Source organism: Arachis ipaensis, chromosome B08 (genome assembly GCF_000816755.2).
Source record: "Arachis ipaensis cultivar K30076 chromosome B08, Araip1.1, whole genome shotgun sequence".
Classification (NCBI taxonomy): domain Eukaryota; kingdom Viridiplantae; phylum Streptophyta; class Magnoliopsida; order Fabales; family Fabaceae; genus Arachis; species Arachis ipaensis.
This window is the reverse complement of record NC_029792.2, coordinates 128,596,504-128,611,645: the sequence shown is the minus strand read 5'-3', so window position 1 is coordinate 128,611,645 and position 15,142 is coordinate 128,596,504. Positions and strand designations below refer to the sequence as shown.

The 15,142-nt window shown below is 35.0% G+C and overlaps 3 protein-coding genes across 5 annotated transcripts in view; 2 read left to right on the top strand and 1 right to left on the bottom strand.

The window, feature by feature from the left end:
• The window catches only part of LOC107611780 (serine carboxypeptidase-like 45), a gene marked incomplete at its 5' end in the record, with an annotated part of 4,005 nt that extends 3,496 nt beyond the window's left edge, over positions 1–509 (top strand). Inside the window, 2 exon segments of the mRNA XM_016313674.2 lie at positions 226–318; positions 417–509. Of these exon segments, the coding sequence (XP_016169160.1) occupies positions 226–318; positions 417–501 (178 nt within the window).
• Positions 3,258–8,598, top strand: LOC107612518 (dual specificity protein phosphatase PHS1-like). Its single transcript, XM_016314213.2, has 11 exons — positions 3,258–3,532; positions 3,729–3,830; positions 3,958–4,094; positions 4,770–4,971; positions 5,070–5,246; positions 5,354–5,514; positions 5,734–6,745; positions 6,840–6,986; positions 7,078–7,305; positions 7,423–7,580; positions 7,735–8,598. Exons 1-11 carry the CDS (start codon positions 3,470–3,472, stop codon positions 8,093–8,095), a joined length of 2,748 nt encoding a protein of 915 aa, XP_016169699.1. The 5' UTR covers positions 3,258–3,469; the 3' UTR covers positions 8,096–8,598.
• Positions 8,628–14,261, bottom strand: LOC107612517 (chaperone protein ClpC, chloroplastic). 3 transcript variants are annotated; one of them, XM_016314211.2, is made up of 10 exons: positions 13,673–14,237; positions 13,014–13,129; positions 12,761–12,883; positions 12,481–12,666; positions 11,675–11,890; positions 10,916–11,133; positions 10,637–10,712; positions 10,457–10,546; positions 9,075–10,260; positions 8,628–8,968 (listed from the first exon to the last, which is right to left on the bottom strand). In XM_016314211.2, the coding sequence occupies exons 1-9, from the start codon at positions 14,235–14,237 to the stop codon at positions 9,079–9,081; spliced, it is 2,772 nt and encodes a 923-aa protein (XP_016169697.1). In that variant the 3' UTR covers positions 8,628–8,968; positions 9,075–9,078. The 3 variants fall into 3 exon arrangements, with proteins under 3 accessions (XP_016169697.1, XP_016169696.1, XP_016169698.1); XM_016314212.2 differs by having other exon boundaries at positions 8,679–8,951; XM_016314210.2 differs by having other exon boundaries at positions 8,669–10,260; positions 13,673–14,261.

The following is a 15,142-nucleotide window of genomic DNA, read 5'->3' as shown; positions in this document are numbered from 1 at the left end:
TGAGTGACAGAATTACAAGATAATAAATACAAAGTGAAAATAGAAAAAATAAAAGAATTATTTTATATAATGAGACGGACTTATTTATAGGTAAAAAATAAAATTTATCAAAAGTGACAGAATCATAATTAAAATTATGATATTATATATGTTAAAAGGGTAATCTAATAATAACTTGAATGACCTATATGTTGACCTTGTTGATAATGTGTTTTGTGGTGACAGCATATTGGACTATGATATGCTTAATGTGGAAATACCTACACTTCCTCTTGTTGGATCACTAGTAAAAGCTGGAGTTAGGGTCCTAATTTATAGGTAAAATATTCTCCTTTTCAGATGCTTCATTTTTTTTTTCACTGCTAATTAATTAATTAACATAATTAACCATGTGTTGATTATTTTTCTCAATACAGTGGAGATCAAGATTCAGTGATTCCACTGACTGGAAGCCGCACTTTGGTTCAAAAGTTGGCAAAACAATTACAACTATATATATAAGTTAAAACTTTTTAAATAAAAAATCATTTATATATCAACATTTTTCAAATGATGAGAGACAAATTTGTTCATTTTTTTAAATTTTAAAAGATGATTTTAGCTTTCTTGTGATGATTTAGTCAATTTCTTTTAATTCAAATTGAATTTAATTTTTATGTATTATCAATTAAATTTTTTTTACATAATAACTAATAGAGTGAAAATTCACGTGCAGTTATTTTCATGTAAAATTGATAGTTGAGAATTATTAGATAATTTGATATGTTTGACTAAATTGTCGTTTAATAATTTTTAACTATCAATTTTACATAAAGACAATTTTACATTAATAAAAATAATTAATTTTAAAAATTTTTATACTGACAATACATCAAAATTAAACTCATTCGAATTACATATAGGCATTAAAAATTAATTAATCTAAAATTAATAATGAAATTATGTTATTATTTTAGGTTGGTGGATGGACTCAAGTTTATGGGAACAATATGCTTTCATTTGCCACAGTAAGAGGGGCAGCACATGAAGCACCTTTCTCACAGCCTGAAAGATCATTTGTGCTTTTCAACTCATTCCTACAAGGCAGGCCTTTACCACAAATTTTCTGATCCCCCAAAAAAAAATTCCCTTTTTAGTTTAGAATTTTTTTTTGTTGCCCATGATATCCTCTAGTCCAATAGGTTAAAGAGTAATCCGTCGTGGATCTAAACTCCATTTAAGGGTTTGTCATTGGTCAATAAATTACTGCATGCACAAGACGAAATTCGAACCCCAACACTTACTCAAGCGAACAGATGAGTTGACCACTCGATTTAGTTTAGATTTTGTAAGTATAACCATGGTCACTTCATACCCCATATATTATTTATTTATCATTTGTAAATCAATGTATTTGTGTCTATGCATAATGTCAAAAGAAAAATATGAAAAAAAAAATGGAAAATGTGAAGGTTTTTTTTTTGTTTTTCTTGGGGTTGGATTTGCCGTACATTTTTGTGTCCTTTTCTTGTTACTTGGGCTTTGTCACAAATATAAGGAGTTGTTGTCATGTAAGAGAAATTATTGGAAAAAAAAAAAGGAATTGTAAGTTTGTAACAGAATATGAGAGAGTGTTTTCTTTGTCTGAATTTCTATACAAACAATGTGAATCAACCATGTAATATAAATTTTTCTGCTTTTGCATCTAACTTTTTTTTTTTAAGTTTTCTCATAATAATGCAATGGTTTCTAGTTATTAAGGGGTAAGTACGATTTTGGTTCCTAAAGTTTTGTGCCAGAATCGAAATCGTTCCTCTTCTCATTTTGGATTTAAAATCGTCCTGGTGGTGGTGGAGTGGCAGTGGGTGGTGTTGATGATGATGATGATGGTGATGATGATGTTGATAATGGTGGTGGAGTGGCAGTTGGTGGTGGTGGTGGTGAAGGAATGAATTATGTTGGTAGTGGTGAAGGTATTTTTGTCAAAAAAAATAATTAAAAGGACGATTTTAATACGAAAAAAAACGTTAAGGACGATTTTAAATTCAAAATTAGAAGAGGGATCGATTCTAGTACAAAACTTTAGGGACCAAAATCGTACTTATCCCAATTATTAATTATTATTACACCATAAAATTGAGATAATAGTAATACTCATTATTAGTTTGTAACTATACCATAAAAATTAATTATTAATATATAATATATATTAAAATGAATTAATTTATATTTATATTTAAATACAAATATATAATGTTTGAATTAAAAAGCACTAAGCATACAGAACATGGGTTCAGGCTTAAGACAGGGAAAATGAGAAAAGGCACATGTGCTGATGTGCTTCACAAACAACACCAAAAGCAAAGAACATTTTTTTTATCCTCCAATATGAAGAGAAAATGGGGCTCATAATAAATTGTGCCCCTTCAAGTGATAGAAATTTAATAAAAGATTTAAGAATATGTTTAAAGAATTCATTTTAACACTTGATCTAATATTTACCAATTAATTTTAACATTTTCTTTCTTTAAAAAAAATTGTATGTACTATAGTAACAATAACTAAGCCAATTACTAGTGTGCAAAGAGAATTATATTATGGATTCTAATTTTCTGTACCTCTGACTTCTCTTATTTGAACAAAAAATGTATTTGTAAATATTCTCACCACTCACCAATGCTGAAAATCTACCTTAGGAGGATAGCATTTGAAAGAGATTGAAATTGAGAGACAAAGACTAAAAGATAGAAATTAAAATAAGTTTTTGTATTGTGTTTGGTGTAAAGTAGGAGATAGAGACTGAATAAGAATGAAGCTCTAATTTAATTTGCACAAACAGTAAAATTAAAATTAATTAATTAAAATAAGAGTATTTTAGATATAAAATATTATTAAAATTTCAGTTTACGTCTCAAAAAATTTTAATCTAAATACTGAAATATTGAAATTTTGGGAACAGAAATTGGAATTTTAGTACTCATCTCTGGACCAACAAATATTACTGAGTTCTAATTTTCTAACAACCTCTATTTTAATACTTCAAAACAAATACTATCTTAAAAGTATTTTTTTCATTATTACATTTATTATTAGACACTTACTGTACATCATTCAATAATAATAATAACCACTAGAACTTAATTTTGATACATTAGAGTTAAATGGCATAATTTATCCATATTCAATTAAGAGGTTGTGGGTTCGAGTCTCTTAAGTCTTATCTTTGGTAAAAAAAAAATATTTATGTTTAGATGATAAAAGTAGTTATTTTTGCTGGTGTCATGTTGTCGTAATTAAAAGCATTTGTGCATTAAAATTATAAATCCTAATAATTAATGCAAAATTAGTGATCTTGAGTGAGTTGAATCTGAAGTAATAGAGACCTTATAGTTAGTATTAGTAGGTTCTTCCCTCCTCCAATCCACCCTTTGAAAAAAGCAAACTACTTTCCCTCACAACAATTTGTTGCAGCTTTTCCCTCCCTACAAAAATGAGAAAAGACCAACAAAACCAGCATCCTCTACTCATTACTAATCCTTCTCAACAAAATCAGGTTTTTATATATACTGACTCCCTCTTCTTCTTTTGCAATTTTCTCTTTTCGCACTAATTTCTACAATTCAAGTGGGAAAAATTGAAAAAGAAGAAAACTTGCATCAACCCCATTAATCTATATCACATATAAGCATCAAGTTCCAACTGTGATCTTGTAAAGTTTTAGAATTTACATGTGGGTGTGTGAATTGCAGGGAAAAGAAGAAGAGAATCATCATCATCATCATCAATTGGAAGTTGAAGCAGAGGATTCTCAACTTCCAGAGTCACCATTGCCTCTCACTGTTACTTCCAGGGTCTGATTTCTTCTTCATTATCTGTGTTGTGTATTTTTGTCTTTGTTTCTAACTTTGGGTTCCTATGTAACTGTCCAAAACTGAATAAAAATTGAAACTTGATTTTTGGGAATGAATGAAAATGCAGGTATTGTATATGTTGGGAGATATAGCAGCAGGGCCTGCGTACAAGTTCACGCAATGGCTTCAATTGGTTCGTAAACGCACTTCCAAGTTTGGACCTTCTGGCTTCCCTAACCGCCTTTCTACCATGCCTTCTTCTAGGTTCTTATTTACTACTACTACTTTCTACTTTCTACTTTCTACTTTCAATCCTCAGAAAATCAATTTCTATATATCACAGGAGTAAGTGATGTTATGTGTTTGAGTTGAAAATTGCCCCATCAAAGATTGAAAAATGAGGAATATGGATAGAAGAGAGTGTATAATTACATGTGTTTTTTAACTTATTTTTAACATGTATTTTGTATTTCAATACGTATTCTATACCAGTGTCTGATTTTTGGTGTTCACGTAACATGGTTTGGAATTATGGTGGTCGAAGAAGTTGTTATGGGAGGTTGTATAGTGTGGCACTCTTAGGAAGAGGAAATTAGTAAATTTCACTGATTAGGCAATATCATGTAGGATAATACCAGTCGATTTTACACCTGATATCACTTAATTTTGTGAAATGTGATACTGACATAGTGACATTCCATGTAATCGTAAGTTGAGGTAAATGCAAGCATGACAAATTAAATAGTAGCGTATTACTCAAGTAGGTTTGGTGCAATTTAAGTTTTCGTTTTGATATTGTTTCATTGAATGCTAAAGATTAATCTTAAGTGGGGTTGTAAAGGTGCATAATGAAAGCTTTTTTTTTTTCTTTTTCTCTGTGATGTTTTTGGTGTGAAATTGTCCATGTTGCTAATGTTGATCATAACTTTTATGTGTTAGCCCTGGTGAGGCTATTGAGGATGCAACGAGCGATCAGCCTCCAAAACAAACTGAGGTTAACTTGTGGGAGAGGCTCGGTAAAGCCGAAATGTTGGACATTGAATCAAGCATGTTTTCTTGGGACAGGCTCACTTCGCTTCACCACACTGAACACAGCAGCATCAATGAGAATTCCGAGGATGAAATGAACAAAGCTCTTGAGGTCTTTTTTTTCTAAAATCATAAATATTAGATATCTTGTAGTACTGAATTAGAAATAAAGAGCTTGAAGTGCACATGATTGATTTGTATGTGTAATAGGTAACTGTAAATTCTGGAGGGGTTGTCTTCTTTGCTTTTTTCAATGGCCTTGGGGACGATGGTGCTTTTCCGAAAGAAGCAGCAGCCGTTATAAAAATATCATCATCAAGATTGGCAACACAATCAGAACGCCTTGGTTATGAATTCGCTAGGTGGTTGGGAGTTCGAACTCCACAGGTTGTTTCTATGCTTTATTCTTTCAGGAACACAACCATCACATTGCAAGCTTCAGATATGAAGATTGACTTCTAGCGTATTCATTCTTTTCTATCTGGAAAATGCAGGCTAGAGTGATTCACAATACTAGTTCTGAGTGGCTCCAAATAAAGGAAGCTACAGAAAAAGCTAGAGATGCAGCAAGTTCTAAGGGTGATGAAAGTGGCGAAATGACTTGCTCAGAACTTTTGGAAGCACTTGAACTCGGCCGATGTCTCTATTTTATGAGGTACGATTGAAATCCGGTATTCCAATGATATGGTTTATAATATGTTTGTGAATTATGTTCTATTGTTGTCATGTTATCACTACCATCTAATGATATTATTTTGTTACAAACAATTATTCTAATTTCAATGCCTGGTCTTGATTTAGTCATTTCAGTTTTCAAATGTGGCGTGCGACCACCATAATTGTATTTTCGTAAGGATTTGTAATCTTTTTGCAGTTATGTACATGGTTCACCTTTGCTTGAAAGTCCCTATGCATTCGAATCTCGGGAAACTGCAGAAAGAACATCAGCAGCCCTTGGCAGGGTACTGATGTTGGACCTTGTCATTAGAAATGAAGATAGGCTCCCTTGCCGGCAACTTAGGTGGCGAGGGAACTCCGCAAATTTGTTGTTTGCTGAAAAGTTAATCTCAGCAAATACAGACACACTAGGAGAAGCTTTAGATTCTGCAATGAACCATTACAGACCAAGGGTGGTTCGAGCACTTCAAAGTGAAAGGAGGTCAGTTTCAATGGATTCCAAATCAAGTTCTCGTAATCCTACATTGTTATCACAACGCTCAGATGTTTCGGATATAGTGGAATCAGCAATATCTACTAGGATGAGTCTTAATGGTCAAACATCAGGAGAATCACCTTGTACTAACTTTAATGTTGTGGCTATTGATTCTGGTGTTCCTCGCCGGCCTCCTACTGGAAAACGTGCAGATGATCAGACTAATTATCCCAAGTTGGTTGAGTTGCTACTTAACAGTTCCGAGTTTTCCTCGAACCTGCTATATGATATAACCGGAGGCAAATTAGGATGTCCTGCACCTGAAGACATAAATCCGGCAACTGATGTACCTGCAACTGCTAGTGACATAACAGTAGTTCATGAGTTTCGTTGTAGTTTTCGCGCTGCTCTTAGGGATCTGCAGGGGTTCTATATATTCCTACTGACACTTCACCAGAAACTTGATAACATGTTACGATCCCTTATGAATATTAGAAGCAAAATTTCGTCTTTGGAATCTGAAAAAGATGAATTTTCTTCACCCATTGCTGCTGCTAGCAGTCCCTCTCCAACAGGTAGAGAGAGGTCTCCTCATGATAACCATCATGATTGTTGTGACTCCGGGTCTGCATCAAGAGAAGGTTGTCATGGAAAGCACTCGAAAGGAAGCGCAGAATCACATAGTGGTCTTCGCTTAACAGCTAAGCTTCGAGACTTCAATAAATTTGCAAAGGTTGGTTTCTAACATAATTTTGCTGTGTAAAATCCGCTTCTTTTTTTTTAACTTTCCTTGTGTCTTATACTTCATTCTAATTTCAATCTTCAAGGTTGATGCCGAATCTAGTAAAGAACTGGAACAGTGGAATGAAATGCTTAAAAATGATGTCATCAAGTTATGCCAAGACAACAATTTCAATACAGGTTTTTTCGAAGGTAGTGACGACAACTTTGTCATTGATGCATATGAACTGAAGGTAAATTCATTTTAATACACCAAAAACTAACATCTTAAACTTGGTACATTTATGTATCTCCATATAAAGCATTTACTCCTTGAACTTTCAGATAAGACTTGAGCATATACTTGAGAGGATTGTGTTGATATCTGAGGCTGCGAATACAGAGAAACCTTCCGCCGTTACAAACACTCTCTATGTTGGTGGAGCACTGGCTGCAAGATCTATATACACGTTGCAACGCTTGGGAATCACACATATATTGTGTTTGTGTACTAACGAAATTGGACAGGCCGATTCTCAGTTTCCTGATCTATTTACGTATAAAAATTTCTCTGTAAGTCGTATTATCATGTCTCACCCATCGAAATCTCCTTGCTTAATCATTTCATTTATTAAGTTATGTCAGTGATTTAACTCTTATATTGGTCCTGTTCTTTCTCATTGAAAACAGGTGAGTGACAATGAAGATTGTAACATCAGCAGCATATTTGAAGAAGCTTGTGATTTTATAGATTATGTTGAGCAGATTGGTCAAAGAGTTTTAGTTCATTGTTTTGAGGGGAGAAGCAGAAGTGTTACTCTGGTTCTTGCTTACTTAATGCTCAGAAAGTAAGTAAAAGAGATTTGAAATTATGCAATCTTGTTAAATAGTTAAATGTTGTTGAATCTTAATAGCTAATTATTATATTATACTCCTTTTCAAAATATGTCATTTTGAAACTTGACACACTAACAAATCAGTGTAATTTATATCAATATATAGGAAGTTCACTCTACTAGAAGCATGGAACACACTGAAACGAGTACACCGCCGAGCACAGCCGAACGATGGTTTTGCGAAGATCTTACAGGAACTGGATAAAAAACTGCATGGAAAGGTATCTATGGAGTGGCAGCAACGAAAACCAACGATGAAAGTTTGCCCCATCTGCGGCAAGAATGCCGGATTAAGCAGCAGCTCACTTAAGCTCCATCTCCAGAAGTTGCATAAAAAGCTGTCGTCCGGGAGTGTAGACAGTGCCATGACAATGGAAATACAGAAGGCACTGACGGCTTTGAAGGTTAGCCGCGGCGGCAGTGTTAGCCCAACACAGAGGCAGTCTCAGTCAATGATAGATGAATAGATTACTCTAGCAAGACATGAAGAAAGGTTACTCAACTCTGTTGGCTTTTCATTGTATTTTCTCTGTTTTTCTTTATGCAAAGTGTAAAGTAGAAAAAGGGGCTTGTTAATTATGCGGTTATAGTTCAATTCTTTTGTTACTTTATTAAATATAAAATAAAAATTGGTTCCTGAAGACATGAACGTGTCATATGGTATCATGCCATCAGGAATGAGTGTTGATTATTATTTTATTTCAAAAATGTTCTAATATCGGATTAAGTAACATTAACACTGCGTTGTCATTTAATACATAGCAGTCGCATTAGCAAACCTCCCTAATGGTTAAACAAAAATATGCAGTACATCTTAGTACCTTAATCTAGCTCCTATTGTACATCAAACGAGTTTTGGAGCATTGAACTGCCAGAGTGAAGCTTTTTCACATGGAGTAGCTAGGTTTTTATAACAATTTAAGTAATTTAAACTGTTTTTAGTATCTTGGATTAAGTTCTAAGCATTAATCCTCTGTAATTGGTAATCTTGCAATGTTGTGACAGTAAATCCGCCATCATATAGCAACATTTTTTCTATGGAGGCACTTGTGACTAAAGCAATTGTACTAATTACTTGGAACCTATCATTACATGTACTTCCTTTCAAGCATTTGAATACACCATAACAAATTAACAATTTACAACAAATGCAGGGAGATTACATAGATTGAACCATTGGAAACTTGAAAAAACACCCAGCTTTTGAAGTAATTAATTCATCAACGTACCTCACCTTTCACACATACCATTTGTCTTCTTCCATGGTCACCCCTTTCTTCTCTACTAGTTTTGATTGGCTATGGGCGAAACCTGGCTGGGAATCTGTGATCCATTAAAAGCTGAACGTCCATTGACAAGTAAAACAGAAACTATGACTATGGTTTAGATCAAATGTGTATATATATTATTATTAGTACAGGTATTACTATTATCAAAGGTTATAACCTCATTATACAGGAAGAGCCTCCTCTGGCAAGGACTCTGGAGTACCACTGCTACCATTGAGAACAATCACATTGCCATCAGCATCAACATCAACTATAACAGAGTCACCTTCTTTGATCTCTCTAGCAAGCATCTTCTCAGCCATGCTGTCCTCCAAAAGTCTCATTATGGCTCTCCTTAGAGGCCTAGCTCCATAGCTAGGGTTGTAACCTTCCTCAACTACTCTGTCTCTAAATCTTTCCGTCACTTGAAGTTCGATATCTTTGGTCTTTAGTCTGTCAAACACCTCCTTTAGCATTATGTCAGCAATCTCCTTCACCTCGAGTTTTGTGAGTTGCCTGAAGACAATCATTTCATCCAGCCTGTTCAAGAACTCTGGCCTGAAGTATTGTTTTAGCTCCTCGGTCACCAAGCTCTTGATTCGGTTGTAGCTGCTGTCCTTCTCATCGTAATCCAGATCAAATCCTATTTTCCGGCCTCCTTTCTCAATTACACTGCTTCCAACATTCGACGTCATTATGAGAAGCGTGTTCTTGAAATCCACGGTTCTTCCCTTGCTATCTGTAAGTCTACCATCTTCCAGGATTTGAAGCATCATGTTGAATACATCAGGATGGGCTTTCTCAATCTCATCAAAGAGCACAACAGTGTAAGGACGACGCCGAACTGCCTCAGTCAGTTGACCACCTTCGGTGTAACCAACATATCCAGGAGGTGAACCTATGAGTTTAGAGACGGTGTGCCTCTCCATGAATTCACTCATGTCTAGCCGAATCATGGCTTCTTCAGAGCCAAAGTAATATGCAGCCAATGCTTTCGCCAATTCAGACTTCCCAACACCAGTTGGACCAGAAAAGATGAAGCTGGCAATTGGACGATTAGGGTTTTTCAATCCAACCCGGGCTCGACGAATAGCTCGGCTAATTGCTTTTACCGCTTCATCCTGACCAATGACACGCTTGTGCAATGTCTCCTCCATCTTAAGGAGGCGATCGGATTCATCGGTTGAGACTTTCTCAACAGGGATACCAGTCCAAGAGGAGACAATATGTTGTATGTCAACTTCCGTCACAATGGGACCTGAGTCTCCTGCTTCACTCTCTGCCTTGCTCATCTCCTTGCCTTTCTCTACAAGTGTTGATATTTGTGCCTTAAGATCCATTTCTCTATCTCGTAGCTCTCCAGCCTATTAAAATTTCCATCTTTTGTCAATCTACGGGTCAAGAAACTGTACACTTGAATAATGAGTATTAAAACAACCGTAAACCCTTAAGCAAAATACATCAGTGAATCATTGTTTTCAGACAAACAATATTATCCCACTTGATCATCGTAGCTGAAAGAAAACATTTGCACATTTTACATTTAGAGAAAAACATTACCTTCTCAAAGTCTTGGTTGCGAACAGCTTCTTCTTTCTCCTTAACAATCTGCCTGAGTTCCTTGTCAAGTTCTCTTGCTTCTTCAGGCAACTAGAAGTACATAAATATAACCAAATTAGGTCAAAAACGGATGCTAGTTGCTACATGAACAGCTAGTTTTAAGGTAGGCAAACAACATACCTGTGCATGTTGCAGCCGGACACGTGAACCAGCTTCATCAATAAGATCTATAGCTTTGTCTGGCAAAAATCGATCACTGCAATACACAATTATTTTTGAGAGGGGAAATATGGCAAAACATAGAGCAATTGTATTATACAATTGCAATTGCTGATGCTAAATTCAATAAATCTAACATGAACAGCATCCTGAGTACAAGGACAAGGCGGCTTTCTCTACCCTAGATTGAATTTCACAGCAAATAAACAGGATGAGCAAAACATATGAATAATAACCAACCTGATATATTGGTAAGACAGCTGTGCAGCAGCTACAAGAGCCTCATCAGTATAGCGAAGCTTGTGGTGAATTTCATAGCGTTCTCTAAGTCCTTTCAGTATTTGTATGGTTTCATCTACAGTTGGCTCTGGCACCTTAACTGGCTGGAATCGTCTCTCCAAAGCTGGATCTTTTTCAATGTGTTTCCGGTATTCATCAAGTGTTGTGGCTCCAATACACTGGAGAAAACAAAACACTTCTTTAGCACACATTCCAGGGAAAGTAGCATCTGAATTTAGCAATATCAATCAAGTTCCAGATGCTCATTATTTTTGGTGTAGCTTGGCCATAGACAATTAACCCATCAAAATAGGCATAATTTGATCATCCTGCATCCTATTATTAACACACTGAAACAACTCAATGCCAATATTTCTATTTTTGTATGGAAGTTTCCAATGCTAATTTAGAAAGTTGAGCCCATTATTTGTTTGAGTACAAGCTAGCACCAACTTCTGACCGTGTATCATAATTAAGATGTGATAGCTAACCTATAGCAGACCTCCAATGTTTTAACTTTTTGGACTATGAAGTGGCTATGGATATTTTATTATCAGAAAGGTGTTTTGTCCCCTTTTTTCCACATTTTGATTAAAAGGCTCCCAAATGATGATACCAGTAAAATCCAAAAGCCAAATATCCTTAATATATTGACTTTGAAATAAATGTTCATCACACAGTTTATCCATAAGCCAGTTTTAACATGTAAAGGGAAATTACCTGCAGTTCACCCCTTGCAAGAGCAGGTTTTAGTATGTTAGCAGCATCAATAGCCCCTTCAGCTGCTCCAGCTCCAATTAGAGTGTGCACTTCATCGATAAAAAGTATTATCTCATCACTTTGTTTAATTTCCTCCATCAGTTTCTTCAACCTCTCCTCAAACTCACCACGATATTTAGTTCCAGCAACAAGCAAACCCATATCAAGGGTTATAACCTAAAACATACATAGTAGGATACATAATTAGAATATAATGAAACGTTATCAAAGGGTAACTACTAACTCCAAATAAAAATACATCTATGACCCCTTCAAACAGTATTTGTCTCTACCAATACTTTATTTCCCAAAATTTGACAAGATAAGAAAAGAAGAGATGTAAAAATGCATGATTTTCTCCTCAAGTGCCATTATTGTAATAGATTAGTAAAGTGTGTCAAACAGACATTTGCATGCCAAATGTAATTGAGAAAAAAAATCATTATTTAGAATCCCAAAAATCATACCAGACACCCCTGAAATTTAAAAAAATATGTATCCCAAACTTAAGTGAGATGAAATTACTATCACACAATCAGAAGAACAAAAATGAGACAGCATGATGTAAACGATGGCCGAACAATGTTAGGAAACAAATATTTTTTGTGACGTAAAAATCAGTGAAGAAACAGGATATTATTTTATAATTAGTTTGAATGAATCCAATAACTTGAAGATGTTTAATAGTATTGAAGACGATAATGACAAATCACGATTTTAACTACAAAATATTTAAGATCTGTTATGATAAAATTATTTCAACAAACCTTTTTTCCCTCTATGGTTTCAGGTACATCACCATTTGCAATCCTCTGAGCAAGACCTTCAGCAATTGCTGTCTTACCAACACCGGGTTCTCCAATAAGACAAGGGTTATTTTTGGTGCGACGACCCAAAATTTGAGTGACACGTTCTATTTGTGGCTGCCTTCCCACAACTGGATCCAATTTTCCCTGATTGCAGAGGAAAATAAGTGAGCTTTTATGAAGAATTCGGAATCATCCACACACACACATCTGTACCAGTTAACTAGGAATTCTCAATTACCTCCTCTGCTAACTTGGTTAAATTGGTGCCATACTCCTCCAATGTTGGCATCTTATTGCCACTACTTCCTGACCCAACAGTTGCAGTAACACTGTCAGCACTCTCACCAACCATGCGAATAACCTGTGCCCATTCAGCATAAACATATTAGACAAGATTAAAGAAGGTATATATGTATTATACAACACCAAGGAAGCAGAGTGTGCATGCAGAAGTAAGTGGGAAAAGAAGTAAATAAGGGAATAAAACTAGCCTGTGTTCGAATATTAGTTGGGTCAGCACCCAAGTTTTCAAGAACACGTGCTGCTACACCTTCACCCTCACGAAGAAGACCCAGAAGCAAGTGCTCAGATCCAATATAATTGTGACCTGTAAATATCAAGGTTTAAGACTTCAACATCACAAGCTAAGACCAAATAATTACAACTGAATCACTGAACATAAAATATTTATCATGTATTACAGACAAGAGAATCATTTGATTGTGGCACACCATGAATAGGTTAAGCCGCAATGGGCATGCAATAATTAGAAGCGAGATTTTATCACAAGATAGAAGTGTCAATTTGCATCAACATTGGACCCAACTTATAGATTACTCTTGGCACAATTGCACTTTACACAATATGGCAGCTTATTGAAAATGCTTTTTCACTTTGCTCATCATCCTCTATAAGAAATCAAACTTAGATATGAACCACTTGAGAAAAATAGATAATTGTATTGTGTCCCATATCACCAATCACTTCTACCTTATTTCAAGTAAAAATTAATTAAAAAGGGAAAACTTCATAGAAATAGGAAGATAAGCATACGGGGAATCAACCACTGTTAATGTACGAATGCTTTTTTGCAACCAAAACAAACAAATAACTATATAAAGATCGGTGAAAAAAAAAAAATTGTTTTTACCAAGTTGGCGAGCTTCCTCTAATGAGAGTTCCAAAACACGTTTTGCACGAGGAGTAAATGGAATCTCAACAGCTACAAACCCACTACCCCTTCCTATTATCTTCTCCACTTCAACACGTGCATCTTTAAGGTTGATTCCCATAGACTTCAGAACCTTAGCGGCAATACCAGTGCCCTCACCAATAAGACCCAAAAGAATCTGCTCTGTTCCAACAAAATTGTGACCAAGACGTCTTGCTTCCTCCTGGGCAAGCATAATCACCTTGATTGCTTTTTCTGTGAAACGCTCAAACATGGCTTTAGGAACACCTCTGATAGGCTTTGCTCGCCGTGAAGAAGTTGCAATTGACACCTTCGAGTGAAAATCCAGTCCAGGTCTCAACATAGTATCCAAAGGATTAACTGTACGTAGTCCTGAAAAACCTGCCATTCTTAGTCCATTTGTTCGTAAAGCACACATCATTTTGACAGATCTTCTGGATTTTCCTGATCCCTTATGTTGGCCACGCCGATGCCCGGCCACTAGACCAGGGACATTAACTGACTGAGCCAAAACCCTAGCCATGATTCCTGAATAGCTAGCTGCAATTTTTATGAAGAATATTAAGCAACAAGTAACACACTTGAAAAACAGAATATCTATTAACAAACAAAAAGATTCACCACGGCAAGCATCAATCGAAAAATTTTGTACTACATGACAGCCATGAGAATAAACACTTGTACATACATGTCATAGATCAAAATATTTAACTTCCTCCTCAAAGTTGAAAAAATAATAGAATATATAAAACTGTTATGGGAAAAACAACATTCAGAAGAAGTTTAGTGCAAAGGAATTTAAAATACTTGTTAAGCAGAGCAATGATAATAACCAAACTTCAAAGCAAGTTATCAGATAGAGCAACAGATCCGCTGATCATACCTTTCAAACATACAATGAACATCAAAGATATTTCTAACCATTTGGGAAATAATAAAGATGACCAAAACCAAGGATGCCAAAGCTCACAACACATTATCTTGCCTACAAAGCATTACATCTTATTGGAAAAACTAATAGAAATCATGGAAATAAAGTTCAAGGAAGGAATCAAGTGTTAATTCGTGTGGTCCTTTCAAGATATCATTTTGCTTCTTCTGAATTATCCATTTCTTCTTCCAACTAAAACCCATCTACAAATTACAACATACTTGGAGCTTGAAAAAGCTAATGATGATAACAAATAAACCAAGAGATCAAAAACTAACACAAGATTACAAAAGAACACAATAATCAAGTACATACGTATAGCTAAACTAGCAAGTAAAACACTAATTAATGGAATAAACCATAACAGTATATAATCCACAATTGGGAAACGCTTCAATTAATGAATCAGTAACCTTAATAAGAAGATGAAACTACAGAACCGAATAATAATAATAATAATAATAATAATAATAATAATAACAACAATTCAACAATAA

Coding starts and splice junctions, on each gene's coding strand:
- LOC107612518 (XM_016314213.2), top strand. CDS start 3,470: ATGAGAAAAGACCAACAAAACCAGCATCCTCTACTCATTACTAATCCT. Junction 4,095..4,769: donor TCTACCATGCCTTCTTCTAG/GTTCTTATTTAC, acceptor TTTATGTGTTAG/CCCTGGTGAGGCTATTGAGG. Junction 4,972..5,069: donor AAATGAACAAAGCTCTTGAG/GTCTTTTTTTTC, acceptor TATGTGTAATAG/GTAACTGTAAATTCTGGAGG.
- LOC107612517 (XM_016314210.2), bottom strand. CDS start 14,237: ATGGCTAGGGTTTTGGCTCAGTCAGTTAATGTCCCTGGTCTAGTGGCC. Junction 10,713..10,915: donor CTGTCTTACCAATATATCAG/GTTGGTTATTAT, acceptor TGTGTATTGCAG/TGATCGATTTTTGCCAGACA. Junction 10,547..10,636: donor TCCGGCTGCAACATGCACAG/GTATGTTGTTTG, acceptor ATGTACTTCTAG/TTGCCTGAAGAAGCAAGAGA.